This window comes from Microcaecilia unicolor, chromosome 11, assembly GCF_901765095.1.
Source record: "Microcaecilia unicolor chromosome 11, aMicUni1.1, whole genome shotgun sequence".
NCBI classification, from domain to species: Eukaryota; Metazoa; Chordata; class Amphibia; order Gymnophiona; family Siphonopidae; genus Microcaecilia; species Microcaecilia unicolor.
This window is the reverse complement of record NC_044041.1, coordinates 162,212,491-162,232,356: the sequence shown is the minus strand read 5'-3', so window position 1 is coordinate 162,232,356 and position 19,866 is coordinate 162,212,491. Positions and strand designations below refer to the sequence as shown.

The 19,866-nt window shown below is 42.3% G+C and overlaps 1 protein-coding gene across 1 annotated transcript in view; it reads right to left on the bottom strand.

Moving 5' to 3' along the window:
* Positions 1–19,866, bottom strand: part of NPAS1 (neuronal PAS domain protein 1) — a 173,768-nt gene that overhangs the window by 110,751 nt on the left and 43,151 nt on the right. Inside the window, exons 3-4 of the mRNA XM_030219981.1 lie at positions 7,706–7,724; positions 1,867–1,949 (exon numbers count right to left, since the gene is read on the bottom strand). Coding sequence (XP_030075841.1) covers positions 1,867–1,949; positions 7,706–7,724 — 102 coding nt within the window. The remainder of the gene's footprint in view (positions 1–1,866; positions 1,950–7,705; positions 7,725–19,866) is intronic.

Here is a 19,866-nt window from a genome sequence, read left to right as displayed (position 1 = left end):
GTTGACAATTTGCCACAATGCCAATCACAAATAAGCAGTTGTATTTGATGCAATCTTGGAAGAGTGGTTTTATATATTGGAGGCTTAGTATATGCATATTTGTCTCATGAATATTCATTGTGGATACCCTAAAACACAAAATAGTGGCTCATCAGTAACCAATAGTGCTTCCATTAGGTGAACTTGCTGGTTGCCTACAACACCAAGATTTGTGGCACAGCAAACTAGTAGGTAGCCTGGGTAAATACTAGATCCCCCCTCCCAATCAGCAGTTGGCGGAACAGTGGGAACGAACAGGTAAGTCAGCAGCTAAAGAACAAGGAAGCATAGGGCCTCAGCACATACACACACTGCCTGCCACATGTCTGCCCATTCTGACAGAGTCTTCCTGTTATGGAGTGGGTGGGAACACCTTGCCCATTTTCCCCACTGTTCTGCCTGAGCAAGGCACAGGGAAAGAGAAATGGGAGAGGCTGATCCACCAGGTAGATGGGACATAGGATGCTGGATTAGGGAGAGGAGAAAGAGAATAGAGAGGGAGGAATGCTGAGCCATGAGATGGGAAAACAGAAAATTGTGGGGAAGAGAGGGAGTGGTGAGAATCTGTATTGCGGGTAGTGGTCTGTGGGGCACAAAATTAAAGATTCACTTAAGGCAACTAATATCCTTGCCCCAGCCCTGGTAACAAAAGTCATATGAGACCTAAGGACTTGAATGTATATACCTTACAGGAGAGGAGAAACAAAAGGATATGATATAAACTTTTAAATATCTGAAAGATATCAATGTACAAAATACAAACCTTTTTCAGTGTTAAGGGGGTTATAGCATTAAGAGTCATGATATGAAACCTTAATGGGGCAGAATGAGAAACCATACCAGAAAATAATTTTTTCATGGAAAAGGTAGTGGATGCCTCAAATGCATGAAGAAATGATTCAGTCCAAAACAACAGTGGGTTAACCTGCATGGTTACAGCAATAGTACAAGAGCACTGGGCTTCTAAGATAGGTGGGGTGACCTTCATGGAGATACCATGGTTGAAACCCTGATTTCAATAAGGAGGCCAAACTTTGAATCCTCAATAACCCTAGTGGCTAGGGATTATTACAAAACTTGATAACAAGATAAAGGGGACCTGGATGTTAAGAAGCAAAGTTGATGATGGCAAGGCCTGTTAGTGGAGGTGGTGGAGGCCATCCCTCTAACATATTTTGGGCATGCTTGGGGGAAAAAATGGAAGATAGTAGGGATGGTTGAGAGGCCTGTAAAAGACATGGGAGGAGGATTTGGTACATACAAATTCTCACGTACAACCTAGTACTTCTACTTAAGGTGGGTAAATCTCAGATTAGCTGGATGGATGGATGGACCATTTAGATCTTTATCTGCCTTCATTTGCTATATCACAAAATGTCTCCAACCCATCCTTTAGGAAGAGCATCCATCTATCCCTTGGAGGAGTTTCAAGTCAACCCTTGGAATAAATTGCCATAATGATCTTTGTAGAAACCTCCAACTTGTCCTTAGTCGGAGTGTTTAGGGTGACCTCTGGAGAAGTTTCCATCTTGATGGGAACCTCCAACTAGCTATCAGAAGTATTTAAGCTGACCTTGAAGGGTGTTGACTCTGGCAAAGTCTCTGTCCTACACTGAAGAGAAGCAGCTATCCAATATTAAGAGAAAAGGGGTGGATGAGGCAGTATTTTATCTTAATGGAAATCTTCAATAAATCCTTAGCTGGGGGGGAAATAAAGAACAAACCTTCCTAAGGAAAACAGCCCTAGGAAGATTGCTTTGATCCCCTCTCATCCATCTCTCTGCCCACTGCCTCTGTTTTCAGATGTCCTTTGCACTCCTTACTCACCTGAAGAATGTGTCCCCCCAGGTGCTGCTCAATGATTCCCTCAGACAAGGATGTTGCCTTCCTCTTCCCCTGACTTCCTGGAGCTGGACAAAGAAAACAAACCCAAAAAGTCAGCACATTTCTCCCCTCCATCCATTCCAGTCCCCAAACAGCCAAGCCTGAAAAGTCAAAATGGCATAAGATCTGCTGGCTAGTGCTTATGAAATCAGACTGGATCGAGCAACAAGAAAGTGAATCTCATTGATTCAGTCATCAGTGTAAGAGTGCCACAGGCTAGTGGGGGTACAACCACCCAGGTAGGGGGTGGCCTGTGAAGTGCTAGACTTAAGTCCTGGACTTTAGGCAAGTCACTTAACCTCCCTCTGCCTTCTTAATTTACATGTTATTTTGGGGATGGACTAATCTATAGAGGTTTTGGCGTGCAACCCCCAGATAAATGGATTTAGCTCACACCTACACAGTAGTAGTTCAAAGCAACTTACATTCAGGTATACTAGGTATTTGCTGTCCCCAGAAGGCTTACAATCTAAGTTTGTACCTGAGGTAATGGAGGGTTAAGTGATTTGCCCAGGATTACAAGAAACATCAGTGGGATTTGAACCTAGCTTCCCTGGATTGCAGCCTGCTGTGCTAACCATTAGACTATTCCTCCACTCCAAGCTAAGTAAATATAAAAACATTTCAACTTAACCAAACCCAGAAGTCTGCAACAGTTGATAGAAATGTTGTCCGGGGGTATATACTGTAGTTATTACATTGTAAGTTATTTCCCTAGAATGGTGGTTCTCAACCCACTCCTGAAAGACTACCTGACTAGTTGCATTTTCAGGATATCCAAGATGAATATGCATGAGATATGTCACTACACAGTGGTGACATATTCATTGTGGATATCCTTAGGGCCTGATTTAAGATGTTGGCAAGCAAAACAACGGAAAGAGGTCCAAGCTTCATGAATATGCAACAGAAACAGGAGAAATAGTGAGACAACAAAGAAAACAGGATTCAATGAAGCAGTCAAATAAAATCTCTCTAGAGGCTGTTTCACGTTCACGCTGCTCCCACGACCAATGTTTCTTTCTGCCGTATCTGCACATATTGTTTTGTTGTTTGTACAAGTAGAAGGACTCCTGACGCAGGCACATATGCTGAAACACGGCCGTGTCGAGTCACCTCTATAGATGTTTTCCTTGATTTGGATTTTATGAATGAATTAAAAGTTTCTTGTGCTGTCATTGAATCCTGTCTTCGTTGTTGCGTCACTACTTCTTCTGTTGCTCTTAAGATGTTGGCACCCATAGGCACGACGACCGCAGAGCAGTGGAAAGAGTTTTCTCCTCTAGAGATCATACAGCATGGTCATAAAGCAAGTAGAATCAGGCTCCTGTGCAACCCAGGTATTTAGGGAGCAATTCTATAGGTGGGTGCCTCCATTCAGATGTCCTGATGCCGCACAGTGATAGCCTATTCTAGAATGGCACCTAAGTGCCCAGATTTCATTACAGAATAATAGCATAACCCTGAAATGGCACCTTACATTTATCTACCTACTGTTACACCAGCCATAGACCTGGCATAACTGCGTTCACATAAATGCAGCAGGGATGCTCATAACTGACACTATTCTGTAAATTCGCATGTAAGCAGGAGCTCATCCATGCCCCTCCCATGCTCTGCCAATGTGAATGCCCTTCTTGTCAATTATGAGCATAAGGGAAAATGAGCACAAATTACTCATGAAAGTGTCAGTATTCTGTACATTCTGAAAAAGGTCCTTGTTATCTCTATAGCTGGGGCCAATGTTATAAGTTAAACTGCACCCAATGCTAAAATCAACTCACAACATTTAACCACATATGTCAGTATTCAAAGTTTTAAGACCTCAATGATGACTCTTTTCACATAGGGACTCACAGGCTTATGACTCGCCAACCTCGTCATTGGTCTTTAATCATTTCTTATTTTTATATATAATTCTACTCATCAATTTTTAGGGGAGAAAAAAACCTTTTGTAAAAGTGTACTTATCTGAATGTACGGACCCACAATCAACATGGGCCATGTGTCACTGAGGGCTGGTATAGTCCTCTGACATTTACAGGCTTATTTTTGAAAGAGAAGGATGCCCATCTTTTGACACAAATTGCAAGATGGGCATCCTTCTCACAGGGTCGCCCTAATCGGTATAATGGAAAGCCGATTTTGGGCGCCCCCAACTGCTTTCCGTCACAGGGACAACCAAAGTCCCCAGTGGCATGTCGGAGGCGTAGCAAAGGCGGAACTTGGGCATGCCTAACACATGGGTGTCCTCGACCCATAATAGAAAAAAAGGACGTCCCTGATGAACACTTGGACGACTTTACCTGGTCCTTTTTTTCTTACAACCAAGCCACAAAAAGGTGCCTGAACTGACTAATCGGGGATGACCTCCCCTTACTCCCCCAGTGGTCACTAACCCCCTCCCACCCTCAAAAAAAAATTTTAAATATTTTTTGCCAGCCTCTAAGCTAGCCTCAAATATCATACCCAGCTCCATGACAGCAGTATGCAGGTCCCGTGAGCAGTTTAGTGGGTGCAGTGCACTTCAGGCAGGCAGGCCCATCCCCCCCAACTGTTACACTTGTGGTGGTAAATGTGAGCCCTTCAAAACCCACCAGAAACCCACTGTACCCACATCTAGGTGCCCCCCTTCACCCATAAGGGTTATGGTAGTGGTGTACAGTTGTGGGGAGTGGGTTTTGGGGGGACTCAGCACACAAGGTAAGGGAGCTATGTACCTGGGAGATTTTTCTGAAGTCCACTGCAGTGTTCCCTAGGGTGCCCGGTTGGTGTCCTGGCATGTCAGGGGAGACCAGTACACTATGAATGCTGGCTCCTCCCACAACCAAAGGGCTTGCATTTGGTTGTTTCTGAGATGGGTGTCCTTAGTTTCCATTATCGCCGAAAATCAGAAACGACCAAGTCTAAGGATGACCATCTCTAGGGATGACCTAAATGTCAAGATTTGGGCGTTCCCAACTGTATTATCGAAACGAAAGATGGACACCCATCTTGTTTCGATAATACGGGTTTCCCCACCCATTCGTCTGGACGTCCTGCGAGGACGTCCTGAGGAAAACTTTGGCGCCCCTTTCGATTATGCCCCTCCACGTCACCCTTCTTCCAAATATTCTGTATATTTACACGTACTAGTAGTGCATAAATACAGACACCTTATTGTAGGATTGCTCTTTGTACGTCTTCAAATTGGGATCCCTAGGCGGTTTCCTATATTGTCAATGCTTACATTTGGGCCTGCTTAATCTGAAATCCCAACTGGTGAGGTGGACTGAAAGACCAGACTGAGAACCACAGAACTAATGCATTCAAACTTCTTCATCAAAAGAGTTAAACAAGGGTTCAAATATCAATATCAAAATAATTCTTATTGACCACTAAGCTCCCCTTTTCAGGGTTCAGTGTGGTTTACAATAACAACTAAAAAATCTAAAACAACAACTTGCAGAGACAAGATAGAGGTATATAAAATAATGAGTGGAGTGGAACAGGTGGATGTGAAGCTTCTGTTCACGCTTTCCAAAAATACTAGGACTAGGGGGCATGCGATGAAACTACAGTGTAGTAAATTTAAAACAAATCGGAGAAAATTTTTCTTCACCCAACGTGTAATTAAACTCTGGAATTCGTTGCCGGAGAAAGTGGTGAAGGCGGTTAGCTTAGCAGAGTTTAAAAAGTGGTTGGACGGTTTCCTAAAGGACAAGTCCATAAACCGCTACTAAACGGACTTGGAAAAATCCAAAATTCCAGGAATAACATGTATAGAATGTTTGTACGTTTGGGAAGCTTGCCAGGTGCCCTTGGCCTGGATTGGCCGCTGTCGTGGACAGGATGCTGGGCTCAATGGACCCTTGGTCTTTTCCCAGTATGGCATTACTTATGTACTTATGTACTTATGTACTTATGATATTACATTAATGTCATAAGATACATTGGAAATATATTTACCTAACAGTCAAATCTTCAGGAAAAAAGTAAGTTTTTACCTTTTTTCTGAATATAAGGTAATTTGTTTCTGCTTTAATAAAAGATGGAAATGAATTCCACAATGACACCCCCTTGACTGAAAATATGGTGCTGATAATTTTTTAAACATCACATTTCCTTAATAAGAGACAGACATAATACTAATTGATTTCTCAATCTGGATAAAAATCCAAATAAAACAGAAACCGTATACCACACAAAATATGAAAAAACAGGCTGCCTTAAATATAATTGTAAACTGAACATTTTTTGTTGTTACCTTTGTTTATTTGATTGTAAGCCACCTCGATGGTTCTTCCTGTAGGCGGGATAGAAGGTTTTAGTGGAATGGAGGAGTAGCCTAGTGGTTAAATATCCACCATTCTTGATATCCAGAGGTGGCTGGTTCAAATCTCATTGCTGCTCTTTGTGATCTTGGGTAAGTCACTTAATCCTCCATTACCTCAGGTACAAAATTAGATTGTGAGCCCTCCAGGGACAGAGAAATAACCCAGTGTAGCTGAATGTAACTCACCTTGAGCTACTACTGAAAATGGTGTGGGCAAATCCAAATAAACAGAAACATGCTTCTAAAGCTTCATTTCCAAAGCATGTCACAGAGGTAAAGTTTAATAAAGCCTATATCAGATAATTATTGTACTATACATGAACTTATTATAAAGTACTTGTATGTCTCCCATTTTGTGAGTAATCTGTGAAACAATGGATCCTTTCCAAACTGGTATACAAATTGGGGAACATAACCACACTCCCCCCCACCCCCCAAAAAAAAAACACTCTGGGAATGTTATACAGGAAATAAGAGATTAGAGTGTATCTTCTGCTCTCTGAGGCTTTATAATAAGTATTTGGTATCTCAAAAATATATTCAGCTTTAAATATTGTTTCATAAAGTGAATTATACAATTAGTATTAAATGAACAAGAGTATTGGGGTCACACAGGTATCCTGTTCTGCAGCTGCTTTGTTCCCTCATTTTGGGCTCTCTCTCAGCTACAGCTTTTCCCTCCTATATCAATGAAAGAGGATGCTGTAAGCCTTCCAGTATGCGCCACTGCTTTAACCTAAATATCCCTTCTCTCGGTGTGCATGGCCTGTGTTTCTTGTGTGTCTTATAAGATTATGAGCTTTAAAAAATACCCAGGAAAATCTTGTAGGTATGTCTGTAAAGCAATGTGCACACCTGATTGTACTATGTAAATTATAACACTGAGCCAGGTTAAAACACAGTCATAGCTTCATGATCTAGGTTAACTGAGCAGTGATGGTGACATTCCTCCAGGCCTACTGTTGTTTTGTCCAGAGGTTAGCTTCAAGGAACTTCTATATATCTAAATATTGTGACACCTTCACATTTCCATTCAGCTCGTTGATTCTTGAGATTGGCTGATTTTGGGTTGGAGTCTGATTCTGGCTCAAGGACATTCAACAAAATTTTGGGTGGCCTCAGTATGGCTACTGCTTCTTGCCAATGGCTATTTCGACAATTCTTCCATTTGTCCCTGGATGCATTCACCCATTTTTCATTTCATCCAAACCCCCCTATTAGATTTATATCCCACCTGTAGAAAAAAGGTCAACCTTCAATCTCCCTTCCAGTGTTCTCATTCCTTCGCTCCGTACCCAACCCTGTCCCCATAGCCTACCCCCGCCCACTTTATCACTGATGCAGTCACCCAGCCATCCCTGATCCTCATCCACCACTCCTTCAGTCTGCTCGCCTTCCTGACTACCCTCTTCTCCCAACCAGCAGGAGAAGAACAGTCACCTCCTTTCCTCCTCATGTCATGGCCACCTTCTACCACTGTTCGGGGCTTCTCTAGAGTTGAGGCAGCAGAAGACAGATGGCAGGAGGGAGGTATATGTCTCCTCTCCTCTTCTTCCAGCCAAGGAGATGGATATGTAAAAGACAAAAGACTGGTGAGTAGAGGGGGAAGAATAAGTGGAGGGAGGAAGGTATATGAAGGGAGATAAAGGTGCATTATCGTTTCCTTCCAAAGCTTCTACCAGGCTCTCTCTCTCTCTCTCTCTCTCTCTCTCTCTCTCTCTCTCTCACACACACACACACACACACACACACACACACACACACACACACACACACACACACACACACACACACACACACACACACACACACACACACACACAAGTGGGTGGGGACCTAAAATTAATTCATTCCACAAGTTCTCCCTCAGAGCAGCAGCAATGGCAGCAATATCAGAGATTCATGATCAATGTCCCACATTCACAGCAAAAAAGAAAGGACCCCAGGAGCACAGCGTTAACCTCATCACACGCATGCATATATGCTCAGTGGTCTTTCCTAGGGTTCCCCCTTGAACTCAGGTCTTCCTGAACAGGCTGGTCCAATCCTGGCTTTCCCTACTGCATGCACAGATATAAGGACAGCTTAAACATCAGGTGGACTAGGCAGTCTCCTAAGGTCGCAACTTCTAAGGGTTACCTAGCTCCCTCACTTTGGATTATTCTTTCAGGAACTCTATATTCTGAGTTATCCTTTAAAGGTTAAAAAATTATTATTTCCAACAAGCCTTTGATTAATGTCGTTTCCACTTTCAGTTGACAATATAGTTTCCTAGCGCACATGGTCTTGAATGAATGTTTGTCTCCTGTCCTATCTGAAACAGAGTTCTTTTCAATTTTATTCTGTTGAATAATTTTATTGTAAACCTCTTAGTTCCTCTTTGTTGCTATTTGGTGGTATATTACGTTTTTTTAATAAACATAAATATAATGTAAGAGAGTGGCAAAAAGAAAATGGCTGCAAATAAAAGAAAACAATGTCCTAACAGCCACAATAACTCAAAGAACTATCAACATGTATTTTACCTACAAGGAGGGTGAACACTTTTCAATTATTTTGGTCATTGCCTTCAATAGGTATGTGTAATTTCAAATACTAGAAACTCTGTTTCAATGTCAAATTATCTGTTTTTACAGGATCACTTTGGGAGAGGAGGTTTTGGAGTGATCATGATTTTTAATTTAATTATCTGGGGAGCCCCTGGGGCTTAAAAGGTAATTGAAGGCGTACAAAGCTGAAGGAGTAGACTAATGTTAGAGCAGCAAGCTGTGAACTGAAAGGCCCAGGTTCAGATCTCTTAGCAACCCCTTGTGGCCTTGGGGTAGTCACTTAGCCTTCCATTGCCTTGGAGCCAATAACAGCAATAACAGTCCAGATCATGCCCCTCCCCTGTGTTGGGCTATCAACTTAAACCAAAAAAAATAGACGTGATGTTCACTTTTAATTGGGCAGCAGCAAAATAGTGGTACCTTACTTGGCAAAGGAGAAGGCAAAAGCAAACCACTCCTGGATCATGCCAAGAAACCAACGTGGGGAGGGGGGGTGAGGTCCCTTACTGTGTGCTTACCAAGAGTCTGTTTGACTCAAGGCACATCTGGATCTGGACAAGGCTGAAGGTTCACCTAGGATGCCTAATGACCTTGCACTGGCCCTGCATAGATGTGTGGTTCTGATTTCCGAAATAATAATAAACATCAAGCCCATATAAGCAATGGGAGCAAAACCAGGACTGAACTAGCCTCTCCTGTCTGACCTTGTAAACCTAACCTCTGCCCAGCAGTACACGTACACACAGTCCAAAAGATTTCATCAGGCTCTACAAACCAAAGCAACAGCCTTTCTCTGAATTAATTCCATCATCACAGCAATTCTACTTGTAAGCAGCAAACACAGCGTTCCATTGACAGACACCTTAAACAATAAGAAGCAGAGCTTAATTACTGCAATTTTCCCTGTCATTTTCCTTTAATTCTTTCATGTTTTTTTCCACTCGCTCTCTCCTCCTTTCTTTTGAAATAACCTCACAGGTCAGAAAATATACTCCTATAATTAAAAAGCATTTAGCACAGAAAATGGAAAATAAGATTTAAAACAGCTCCAATGGAATATATATATTTTTTAATCTAATATTTTTTTTCAAGTTGCCCTCTTAAAGTTACAAAACAGTACATTAAAGATACCAGCTCATTAAAATAAATAAATAGAAAGATTCTTAAATGATATAGGCCGGGCATGTTTAACTTGAGCAGTTGCTAGATAGCCCTCTTGAAACTCTGCTAACACGGACTGGCTTTCGGATGGGAAAAGTCAGTGGGTCATTCCTCTGGCCAGTTTGCTGCGATGAAAGTCAGTGATGGACAATGGCAGCTTCCACAACACTTGGTAACATTGCAAGGATATTCTGTTAGTTTCACTTAAACTAAAACAGCCTGAAAAGCTACATTGTGAAGCAGTACAAAACCCTGCAAAAACACCCTCAGAGCAAACTTGCAATATCAACACAAACTGCCAGACTCCAAACAATCCTAGCAATGAAAAGGCAGCACATGTATTATACCAGGTCCTAAAGCACCAATACACCAGACCAGAAAAAAAAAGTACGGCTATAGTTTCTCACACAGTCCCCCAGATTCTATATAGCTCGCCTAGGGATCCGCGCTGAAATCAGCGCAGATTCTATAACAATGCATGTAACTTATAAAGCTTAAACAAACTAATGAGTTCTGATAACAGCACTTACGCGATAATCCGGGAAATTAAAGACCGGTGAACCTGATGTCGGTGCCGGGCAAAATGGTAGAGACTATTATAGAGAACAAAATTATAGCGCATATTCAAAAGCATGGTTTAATGAGACATAGCCAACATGGATTTAGTGAAGGGAAATCTTGTGTCACCAATTTGTTACATTTCTTTGAAGGGGTGAACAAACATGTGGATAAAGGAGAGCCGTTCGATATTGTGTATCTGTATTTTCAAAAGGCATTTGACAAAGTACCTCATGAAAGACTCCAGAGGAAATTGGAGAGTCATGGGATAGGAGGTAGTGTGATTAAAAACTGATTAAAAGATAGAAAACAGAGAGTAGGGTTAAATGGTCAGCATTCTCAATGGAGAAGGGTAGATAGTGGGGTTCCCCAGGGGTTTGTGCTGGGACCGCTGCTTTTTAACATATTTATAAATGATCTAGAGATGGGAGTAACTAGTGAGGTCATTAAATTTGCTAATGACACAAATTTATTCAAAGTTGTTAAATCTTAAGAGGATTGTGAAAAATTGCAAGAGGACCTTACGAGACTGGGAATCCAAATAGTAGGTGACTTTTAATGTGAGCAAGTGATGCATGTGGGAAAGAGGAACCCAAACTATAGTTATGTGATGCAAGGTTCTACATTAGGAGTCACTGCCCAGGAAAAGGATCTAGGTGTCATAGTTGATGATACGTTGAAACCCTCTGCTCAATGTGCAGCTGCACTAAGAAAGCAAGTAGAATGTTAACTTAGGAATTATTAGGAAAGAAATGGAAAACAAACCTAAGAATGTTATAATGCCTTTGTATCACTCCGTGGTGTGACCACACCTTGAAAACTGTGTGCAGTTCTGGTCAGAGCATCTAAAAAAAGATGTGGTGGAATTAGAAAAGGTACAGAGAAGGGTGATGAAAATGATAAAGGGGATGGGATGACTTCCCTATGAGGAAAGGCTAAAGTGGAAAGGAGCTCTTCAGCATGGAGAAAAGACAGCTGAGGGAAGATATGCTAGAGGTTTATAAAATACTGAGTGGAGTGGAACAGGTAGATGTGAATCACTTGTTTACTCTTTCCAAAAATACTAGGACCAGGGGGCATGCAAAGAAGCTACTAAGTAGTAAATTTAAAATGAATTGGAGAAAACATTTCTTTACTCAACGAGTAATTAAACTGTGGAATTCATTGCCATAGAATGTAGTAAAAGCAGTTAGCTTAACAGGGTTTTAAAAAGTTTGGATACTTTCATAAAAGAAAAGTCTATAAGCCATTATTAAGATGGACTTGAAAAAATCCACTGCATACTCTAGGAAAAGCAGCATAAAATCTGTTTTACTGTTCTGGGATCTTGCCAGGTACTTGTGGCCTGGATTGACCACTGTTGGAAACAGGATAAAGTTGATGGACCCTTGGTCTGTCCCATTACGGCCATGCTTATGTTCTTAGGTTCTTACATATTTCCTTCCATAGTTGGCAAAATACAAAGATGTACGAGAGGCACATTCTAAAGATAACCTTTCTGAACCTACACTGAAAATAAAATTTTTTTTGTTTTTTTTCACATTTTGTTTGGGCATTTTAGTTTTCTAACTGCATTTGTTCTAATCTTTTCTTTCTACTTTTCTCTTGTCCATTTTCGTTTAGGGGTCCTTTTACTAAGCTGCAGTAAAAAGTGGCCTTAGTGCACCCTTATGTGGGTCTTTCCTGAGTGCTAAGACCATTTTTACCACAGTCATAAAAATGCCTTTTTGCATTAATGGCCATGTGTTAATGTTATTAGCCAAAGAAGCAGAAGGAGCCTTCAAGGGTGGGGCGTCAGAACTTTTCTTTATTAATCAGACCTGACACGGTCCGTATTTTAGCGAAGAATGCCTGCGTCAGGGGTCTGTTTCAGGAAGTTGCTCGAGTCCTGCAGCACAGCTCCCAATGGAGAAGAAGAATGATCAAGGGAGTCATTAAAAATAAATTCATATCCCCAGCCATGACCGAGGTAGTACATCGCCAGTAATCTAGGAAAAAATACTGAATCAGAGGGCACGGGGCCATACACAGAAAGTAAGATGAAGTCCTTACCTTGTAAATTAAAAGAAACTCCCCACAAACCGACCTTCAGAATCATCAAATAGGAATGCAGTCTGACAGGCTAACAATTTACAAACCAGAATTGCCGCCCTATCCCTTCGTCCTGTGGCTGGGGAGCAATAACCTTGCCTACCCACTGGCGACTAAGTTTAAGGTGTTCCTCCGCCGAGAACCTAGTCTCTTGAAGACAAACTATGTCCGCCTTATGGCGCTGGAGTGCCAGTAATATTTTGGCCTGCTTTATAGGGGAAGTTATTCCATCCACTTTCTATGAACAAATACGAATGGCTTTCCCAGTAGTAGTGCTCAGTGGAAATAACAGTAGGGATAAGAAACAGATGAAGCCAACATAAAAACTGCCCCGGAGTTTCCAGCCCCCACCCCTGAGCATAGAGAGCACATAGCATCCAGCCCATAAAAAAACCATCGGAAGCAGCCCTCCATATACACAGCATGTACACAGCCATACACACCGGTCAATGCACTCACAACAAATTTTTGTAGAAGATTCCTACGCTCCTGTCTATACTCCAACCCTCAACCCTCCCAAACCCCAATACCTCCTCTTCCCCCAACCAGACTAGATCTAAAATGGTTCCCCCTCTTGTGGGTTCCTGGACCAGTTGCTCCAAGAAGCAGTCATTTATTACATCCAGGAATTTTATCTCCCTGGCACTCCCTAATGTAACATTTATCCAGTCAATATTGGGAAAATTGAACCACCCATTATTATACTGTTGTCCAGTTTGCCAGCTTTCATAAACATTTCTTCATCTGTCTGTTCTTTCTGTCCTGGTGGACGTTAATATAGCCCTACAAGAATACTCCTTCCCTTCACAAATGGAATTTCTATTCGTAAATGATTCCACGTTTCTATCTGTTTAATGTAGAATGTTAATTTTGTTTGTCTCAATTCCCTTTTTAACATATTGTGTAACCCTCCCCTCCAATTTGATCCCCTCTATCATTGCGATCTAATTTGTACCCTATTAACACAGTGCCCATTGATTGTCCTCCTTCCACCAAGTCTCTGAAATGCCTATTATATATACCTCATCATTTAGGAGTACTTTTAATAAGGCGAGTCGGTGCCTACGCACGTCCAACGCATGTCAATTTGAAACTACTGCCCGGCTATCGTATGCCCCAGGCAGTAATTCCATTTTTTTACGCGTGTCCGATACACACGGCAGAAAATATTTTTTTATTTTCTACCGCTAACTGGGAGGTAATCAGTGTGACAATTACCGCCCAGTTAATGCGTGAGACCTTACAGCTAAGTCAATGGGTGACAGTAAGGTCTTAGGCCCAAAATGGACATGCACCAATTTTTATTTTGCTGCATGTCCATTTTTAGCCAAAAAACAGGCCTTTTTTGCAGGTGCACTGAAAAATGGACCTGCACCGTCCAATACATGCACCTACAACAGTGCAGGCCATTTTTTTGGCACACCTTAATAAAAGGACCCCTTAGTACTATATACTCTAACTCTTCCATCTTATTTTTTAGGCTTCTAGCGTTTGTATACAGGCACTTCAAATTGTGTTTTTTTTCCTTCTATCTACAAGCTGCTTTGAAGTCGAGGGGAATAATTTGTATCCTTTACTCTTATAAGTACATAAGTATTGCTATACTGTGAAAGACAAAAGGTCCATGAAGCCCAGCATCCTGTTTCCAACAGTGACCATTCCAGGTCACAAATACCTGGCAAGATCCCATAAAAGTACAAAACATTCTATACTGCTAATCCCAGAAATAGTGGATTCTCCCCAAGTCCATTTAATAATGGTCTATGGACTTTTTCTTTAGGAAGCCATCCAAACCTTTTTTAAACTCCACTAAGCTAACCGCCTTTACCACATTCTCTGGCAACGAGTTCCAGAGTTTAACTACACGCTGAGTGAAGAAATATTTTCTCCAATTCGTTTTAAATTTACTACATTGTAGCTTCATCGCATGCCGCCTAGTCCTAGTATTTTTGGAAAGCGTAAATAGACACTTCACATCTACCTGTTCCACTCCACTCATTATTTTATAGACCTCCATCATATCTCCCCTCAGCCGCCTTTTCTGTTCTCCCATTAAGCACTCCTGGCTTTCTTTCACCATCGTTGAACCCTCTCTATTGGGATTCCCTAAAGATCCTATTTGAATAGTATCCTTCAAAGATACTCCGCACAAAACCATGCGCTCCTGGGCAACTGTCAGCTCCCCTCCCCCTACCAATTTTAGTTTAAAAGCTGCTCTATCTCCTTTATAAAAGTTAGCGCCAGCAGCCTGGTTCCATCCCGGTTAAGGTGGAGCCCATTCTTCGGTACAGGGTCCCCCTTTCCCAGAATGTTGCCCAGTTCCTAACAAATCTAAATCCCTCATCCCTGCACCATCGTCTCAAACACGCATTGAGACTTCGGAGCTCTGCCTGCCTCTTGGGTCCTGCATGTAGAATGGGGAGCATTTCTGAAAATGCTACCCTGGAGGATCTGAACTTCAGCTTTCTACCTAAGAGATTAAATTTGGCTTCCAGAACATCCCTCCCACATTTTCCTATGTCATTGGTATTCACATGTACCAAGATAGCCAGCTCCTCCCCAGCACTTTCTAAAATTCTATCTAGTTGATGCATGAGATCTGTCACCTTCACACCAGGCAGGCAAGTGACCAGGCAATCCTCATGTCCACTAGTCACCCAGCTATCTACATGCCTAATGATTGAATCACCGACCACAACAGCTGTTCTAACCCTTCCCACCTGGGCAGAAGTTCTTGGAGGTAGATCCTTGGTGCAAGAGGATAGTTCACCCCCTGGTGGGCAGGTCCTGGCTACAGGATTACTTCCTATTTCACCAGGGTGATACTCTCCTTTTAGGAGACTTCCCTCCTCCAAGGCAGCACAGGGGCTGCCAGACTGGAGGTGGGACTTCTTACAACATCCCTGTAGGTCTCATCTACGTACCTCTCTGTCTTTCTCAGCTCCTCCGCTACTCTAGCCTCAAGAGAATGAACTCTGAGAGCTAGGAGCTCCTTGCATCGAACAGACACATACAGCCTCTTACCAACTGGGGGATAATCACACATGTGACACTCAGTGCACACACACTGGCAAAGCAGAAATAGATGGCACATACACACATGGACACATATGCAATTTCCATGAGCTATGTTCTGCATGCTTTCTTCACTTGTTTAGAGAATGAGAGATATATTATCAGTATCAATTTATTGTTTATATACTGCTGTATCCCCTAACAAGGGTTCACTACAGTTTACAACAAGGCAATAAAACACATCATAAAACATAGAAGCTCAATAATTACATCGATCAAATCTCAATCATCAAATAAAAAGTTTTAAATTTCTTCCTAAATACAGTATAAGAAGATTCAAGACGCACTATAACAGGTAGAGTTTATCCACTCCTCTATGTGCAACTTTCTTCAAATCAGTCACCTTACTTTCTAATTCTTCCTACTTTCTTACCCATCTATATGTTACAACTCTGCCTTACCCTTCACTACCAATTATAATGTTCTATTACGTACTGTGTTGACATTGCAAGTAGTATACCATGCCATACTTTGTATTATTAGTTGAATATTTTTACTGCTGTAATTGCCTATTGCTCATGTTTGACCTATTCTTACTGTACACCGCCTTGAGTGAATTCCTTCAAAAAGGTGGTAAATAAATCCTAATAAATAAATAAATATTCCAAAAAGGAATAATAATAATAAAGGAAAATAATGAATTAAAATATTCTAAAAAAAATGGACACTTTTTGCATTTGGGGAGCAAAGTATCAAAGGCATTGTAACCGTGTTGAGCAACCAAATAAAAAAATCTTTGAAGTGAGGCCATAAATTACTTGGAATAACAAAAAAGTAGCTGTGAATAATATTCACTTATGTATAGAAAGCCAATGAAGTGAGTGCAAACAAGGAGTGATCCTATCAAACTTTTTTAACCTGAAAATTAAACGAGCAGATGTGTTCTAAATAAGTTGTAGTTTAGACATCAGCTTAGATGATATTCCTAAATATAACACATACAATAATCAGTGTGAGAGACTACAAGCGCCTGAACAAGCAGATCAAACGTGAACTGATCAAAATAGGATCTGACCAGTTTTAACTGAATTTTAAAAATGTTTTCTGCCAGAGATAGTTAATCTGTGGTTCAAAAGGATGAATCAAGAACAATGCCCAATACCCTAGATTTATTCTCCATCAGAAGAGATAAGCCAGAAGATAAGGTTATTGTGTCTGGGATAGTAAAATTAGAATAATAATTTGGTTTTGTACTTATTTACTTTTAACATGTTGTTAATAGCCCAATTTTGAATATGATTCAGACAACATAATAGCCTTGAGGCAATTTCAGACAGCTCATCACATGCTGGTGTTAACATAAAAATATTATCTGCATAAGAGAGTAATAATTCATTTTTCCCCAACCTAATATTTCCAGGGGATAACATAAACAGGTTAAAAAGAAGAGACAAGAGTGGGGAACTTTGAGGCATCACATAAACTGGAGCCCAGTATTGGGAAGTTTCTGTCACGTCCCAGGTTTGATGAGCCCTAGGACCATAGTTGGAGAAAGCTGCCCAACTGACAGTAGGCGAATCATCCTGGCTAATGTAGGCAGGAGGCTGGAAGCTGGATACTGGAATCTGACCCAGGAGGCTGGAAGCTGGCAGCTGACGCTGGAGACTGGAAGCTGTAAACAGGAGGCTGGAAGTTGGATGTTGACCCAGGAAGCTGGAAGCTGACAGCTGATGCTGGTGACTGGAAGCTGATCCAGGAGGCTGGAAGCAGGAGGCTGAAGACTGAACTCTGACCCAGGAAGATGGAAGCTGGCAGCTGATGCTGGAGCCTGAAAGATGGAACCAGGTAGCAGGAAGCTGAAATGGACACTGTAGCAGGAAACTGGAGACATGAAACAGGAAGCTGGAAAATGAAAGCTAGAATAGCATGGAGACCTGTTACAAGGCAACAAGGCTATAATAATAATCATCTTCTTAAAAAGCCTGGGTGTCATGTCATCACTCAGACCTGCCCATAGGAGATACCTGAACAGCCCCATGCATGCACGCATGTCCCCAGGGAGACCAGCAAAAGAATGGCCCACAGCACCTAGAGTAGGACCCAGGATGCCAGGAATGCATGCACGCATAGATCCACAAGCAGCGGAAGTGGGAGGAGATGCTGGGGAACGCCACAGCACCCAAAGACCATGCCCAGCAGCAACCCCAGGTGAGCTACTGTGGAGAAGGACATGGTGGGGCCATGACAGTACCCCTCCCCCCCAAAAAAAATCCCTCCATGGTTTGGGTTTCAAGGGAAACGTGATGGAACCACAGGACCACTTGAGGAGCGTGGATATGGAGTGTAGGCTCCCAGGAGTTCTCTTCAGGACCATACCCCTTCCAGGCAATGAGATAGTGGAGCTTACCCCACAATCTTCTGGAGCTGAGAATGTCCCAGACTTCATACTCACTATCTGGGTCTACATGTACAGTGGCGGCTATGGGCGATCTCCTTTTCCTATTCAGGACTAGAGGCTTGATTAGAGAGGCATTAAAAATATTATGGATCCATAAGGTAGAAGGTAGCTTCAGATGGTAAGCCACAGACCCCACTGGGGAAACAACAGGAAATGGCCCGATGAATCGAGGAACAAACTTAGCAGAGGGGGTCTTGAGATTGTGGACAACCAGATTAGATCTCCGGGTCACACCTACTTCACCAAGGATGTCACTAAGGAGTTGGACGTCACTTCTTATCTGTTTGTTCTTTGTACCTCACAGAAGCACAAAGAAAAGTTAGTGGGTTTTCTTCCAAAGCTTCTCTAGAGACAAAGCTGTGGTCCTGACAGCCGGTATGGTGGCAGAAGTAGGTACAAGCAAGGTACCCAGTGGTGCTGTCTGAAGACTAACTGAAAAGGAGAGGAGCCAGAGGCTTCACTCACATGGTTATTATAACTGAACTCGGCCCAAGGTACTACTGCAACCAGTCATTATGTTGAGCAGACACATAGCTGCATAAAAAAGTCTTCAAGATTTGGTTGACTCGCTCCATCTAACTATTAGTTTGGGGATGATAACTAGAGGAGAAGTTCAATTGAATATGTCATAACCTCAAGGTGAATTGGACTACCTGATTAGAAGTGATGGTCTCTGGTAAACCATGCAAGCAGAAGATCTCCTTAAAGAACTGTTGAGCCATGGTAGATGCAGACAGTAGGCTGGCCAGAGGAATGAAGTGGGCCATTTTGAGAACCGGTCAATGACTACCCAGATGGTGGTGAAGCCTCCAGAATCAGGAAGGTTGGTCACAAAGTTCACAGTGATGTGGGTCCACAGGGTCATGTGTACTGGAAGAGGCTGAAGTAGGCCACAAGGGTGAGACCATGATGGTTTATGGCAGGCACACACTGGACATGAGGATACAAGATTGAGCATATCTCTCTTCATCTGGGGCTACTAGTAAGTTCATGAAATAAGTTCCAGAGCATGCTGTATCCCAGGATGTCCAGCCAGTTAGAGTCATGACCCCATCTAAGAGCAGCATCTTGGAGACATTTAGGTATAACGGTCTTGACTGGGGGTATGAGTAAACAGACTAAGGCCAGGATTTTAGCTGGATCCAAGATAGGCTGCCAATTTGGACCCTTGTTGATGGAATTGAAGGACCATGAGAGGATCTCTGCCCATAAGTTCTTCTCAGCTGGGTGAAAGACCATTTTGAAATCGAAACAGGAGAAGAAGAGAGACCACTGTGCTTGGTAGGAATTGAGCCTAGGAGCCTTCTGAAGATTTCGCAGATTTTTGTGGTCCATAGTCACTGTAAAAGGGAATTTGACTCCTTCTAAGAGATGAAACCTCTCTTCTAAAGCCAACTTGATAGCTAGCATCTCCCAATCTCTAACAGTATAATTTTTCTCAGCTGGTGAAAATTTCTTGGAGAAGTATGCACATGGTAACGGCTTACCCCTAGATTCAGGCTGAGATAAGATGGTTCCAGCCCCAATGAATGAGGCATCAACTTCTACCATGAAGATCTTCTCTGGGTCCTGGTGGTGGAGCACTGGAGCAGAGATAAATGCTTGCAAGTATCGCCTCCTCAGGCCAATGTCGAGTTTTGGCCTCCTTCCAAGTCAGGGCGGTAAGGAGCGCCACAAGAGTGGAGTAGCCCTGTATAAACTGACAGTAGTAGTTTGCAAAACCCAAGAAACGCTGGATGGCTCATCACCCCTGGGGGCATGACCAATTAAGAATGGCTGTTAGCTTCACCAAATCC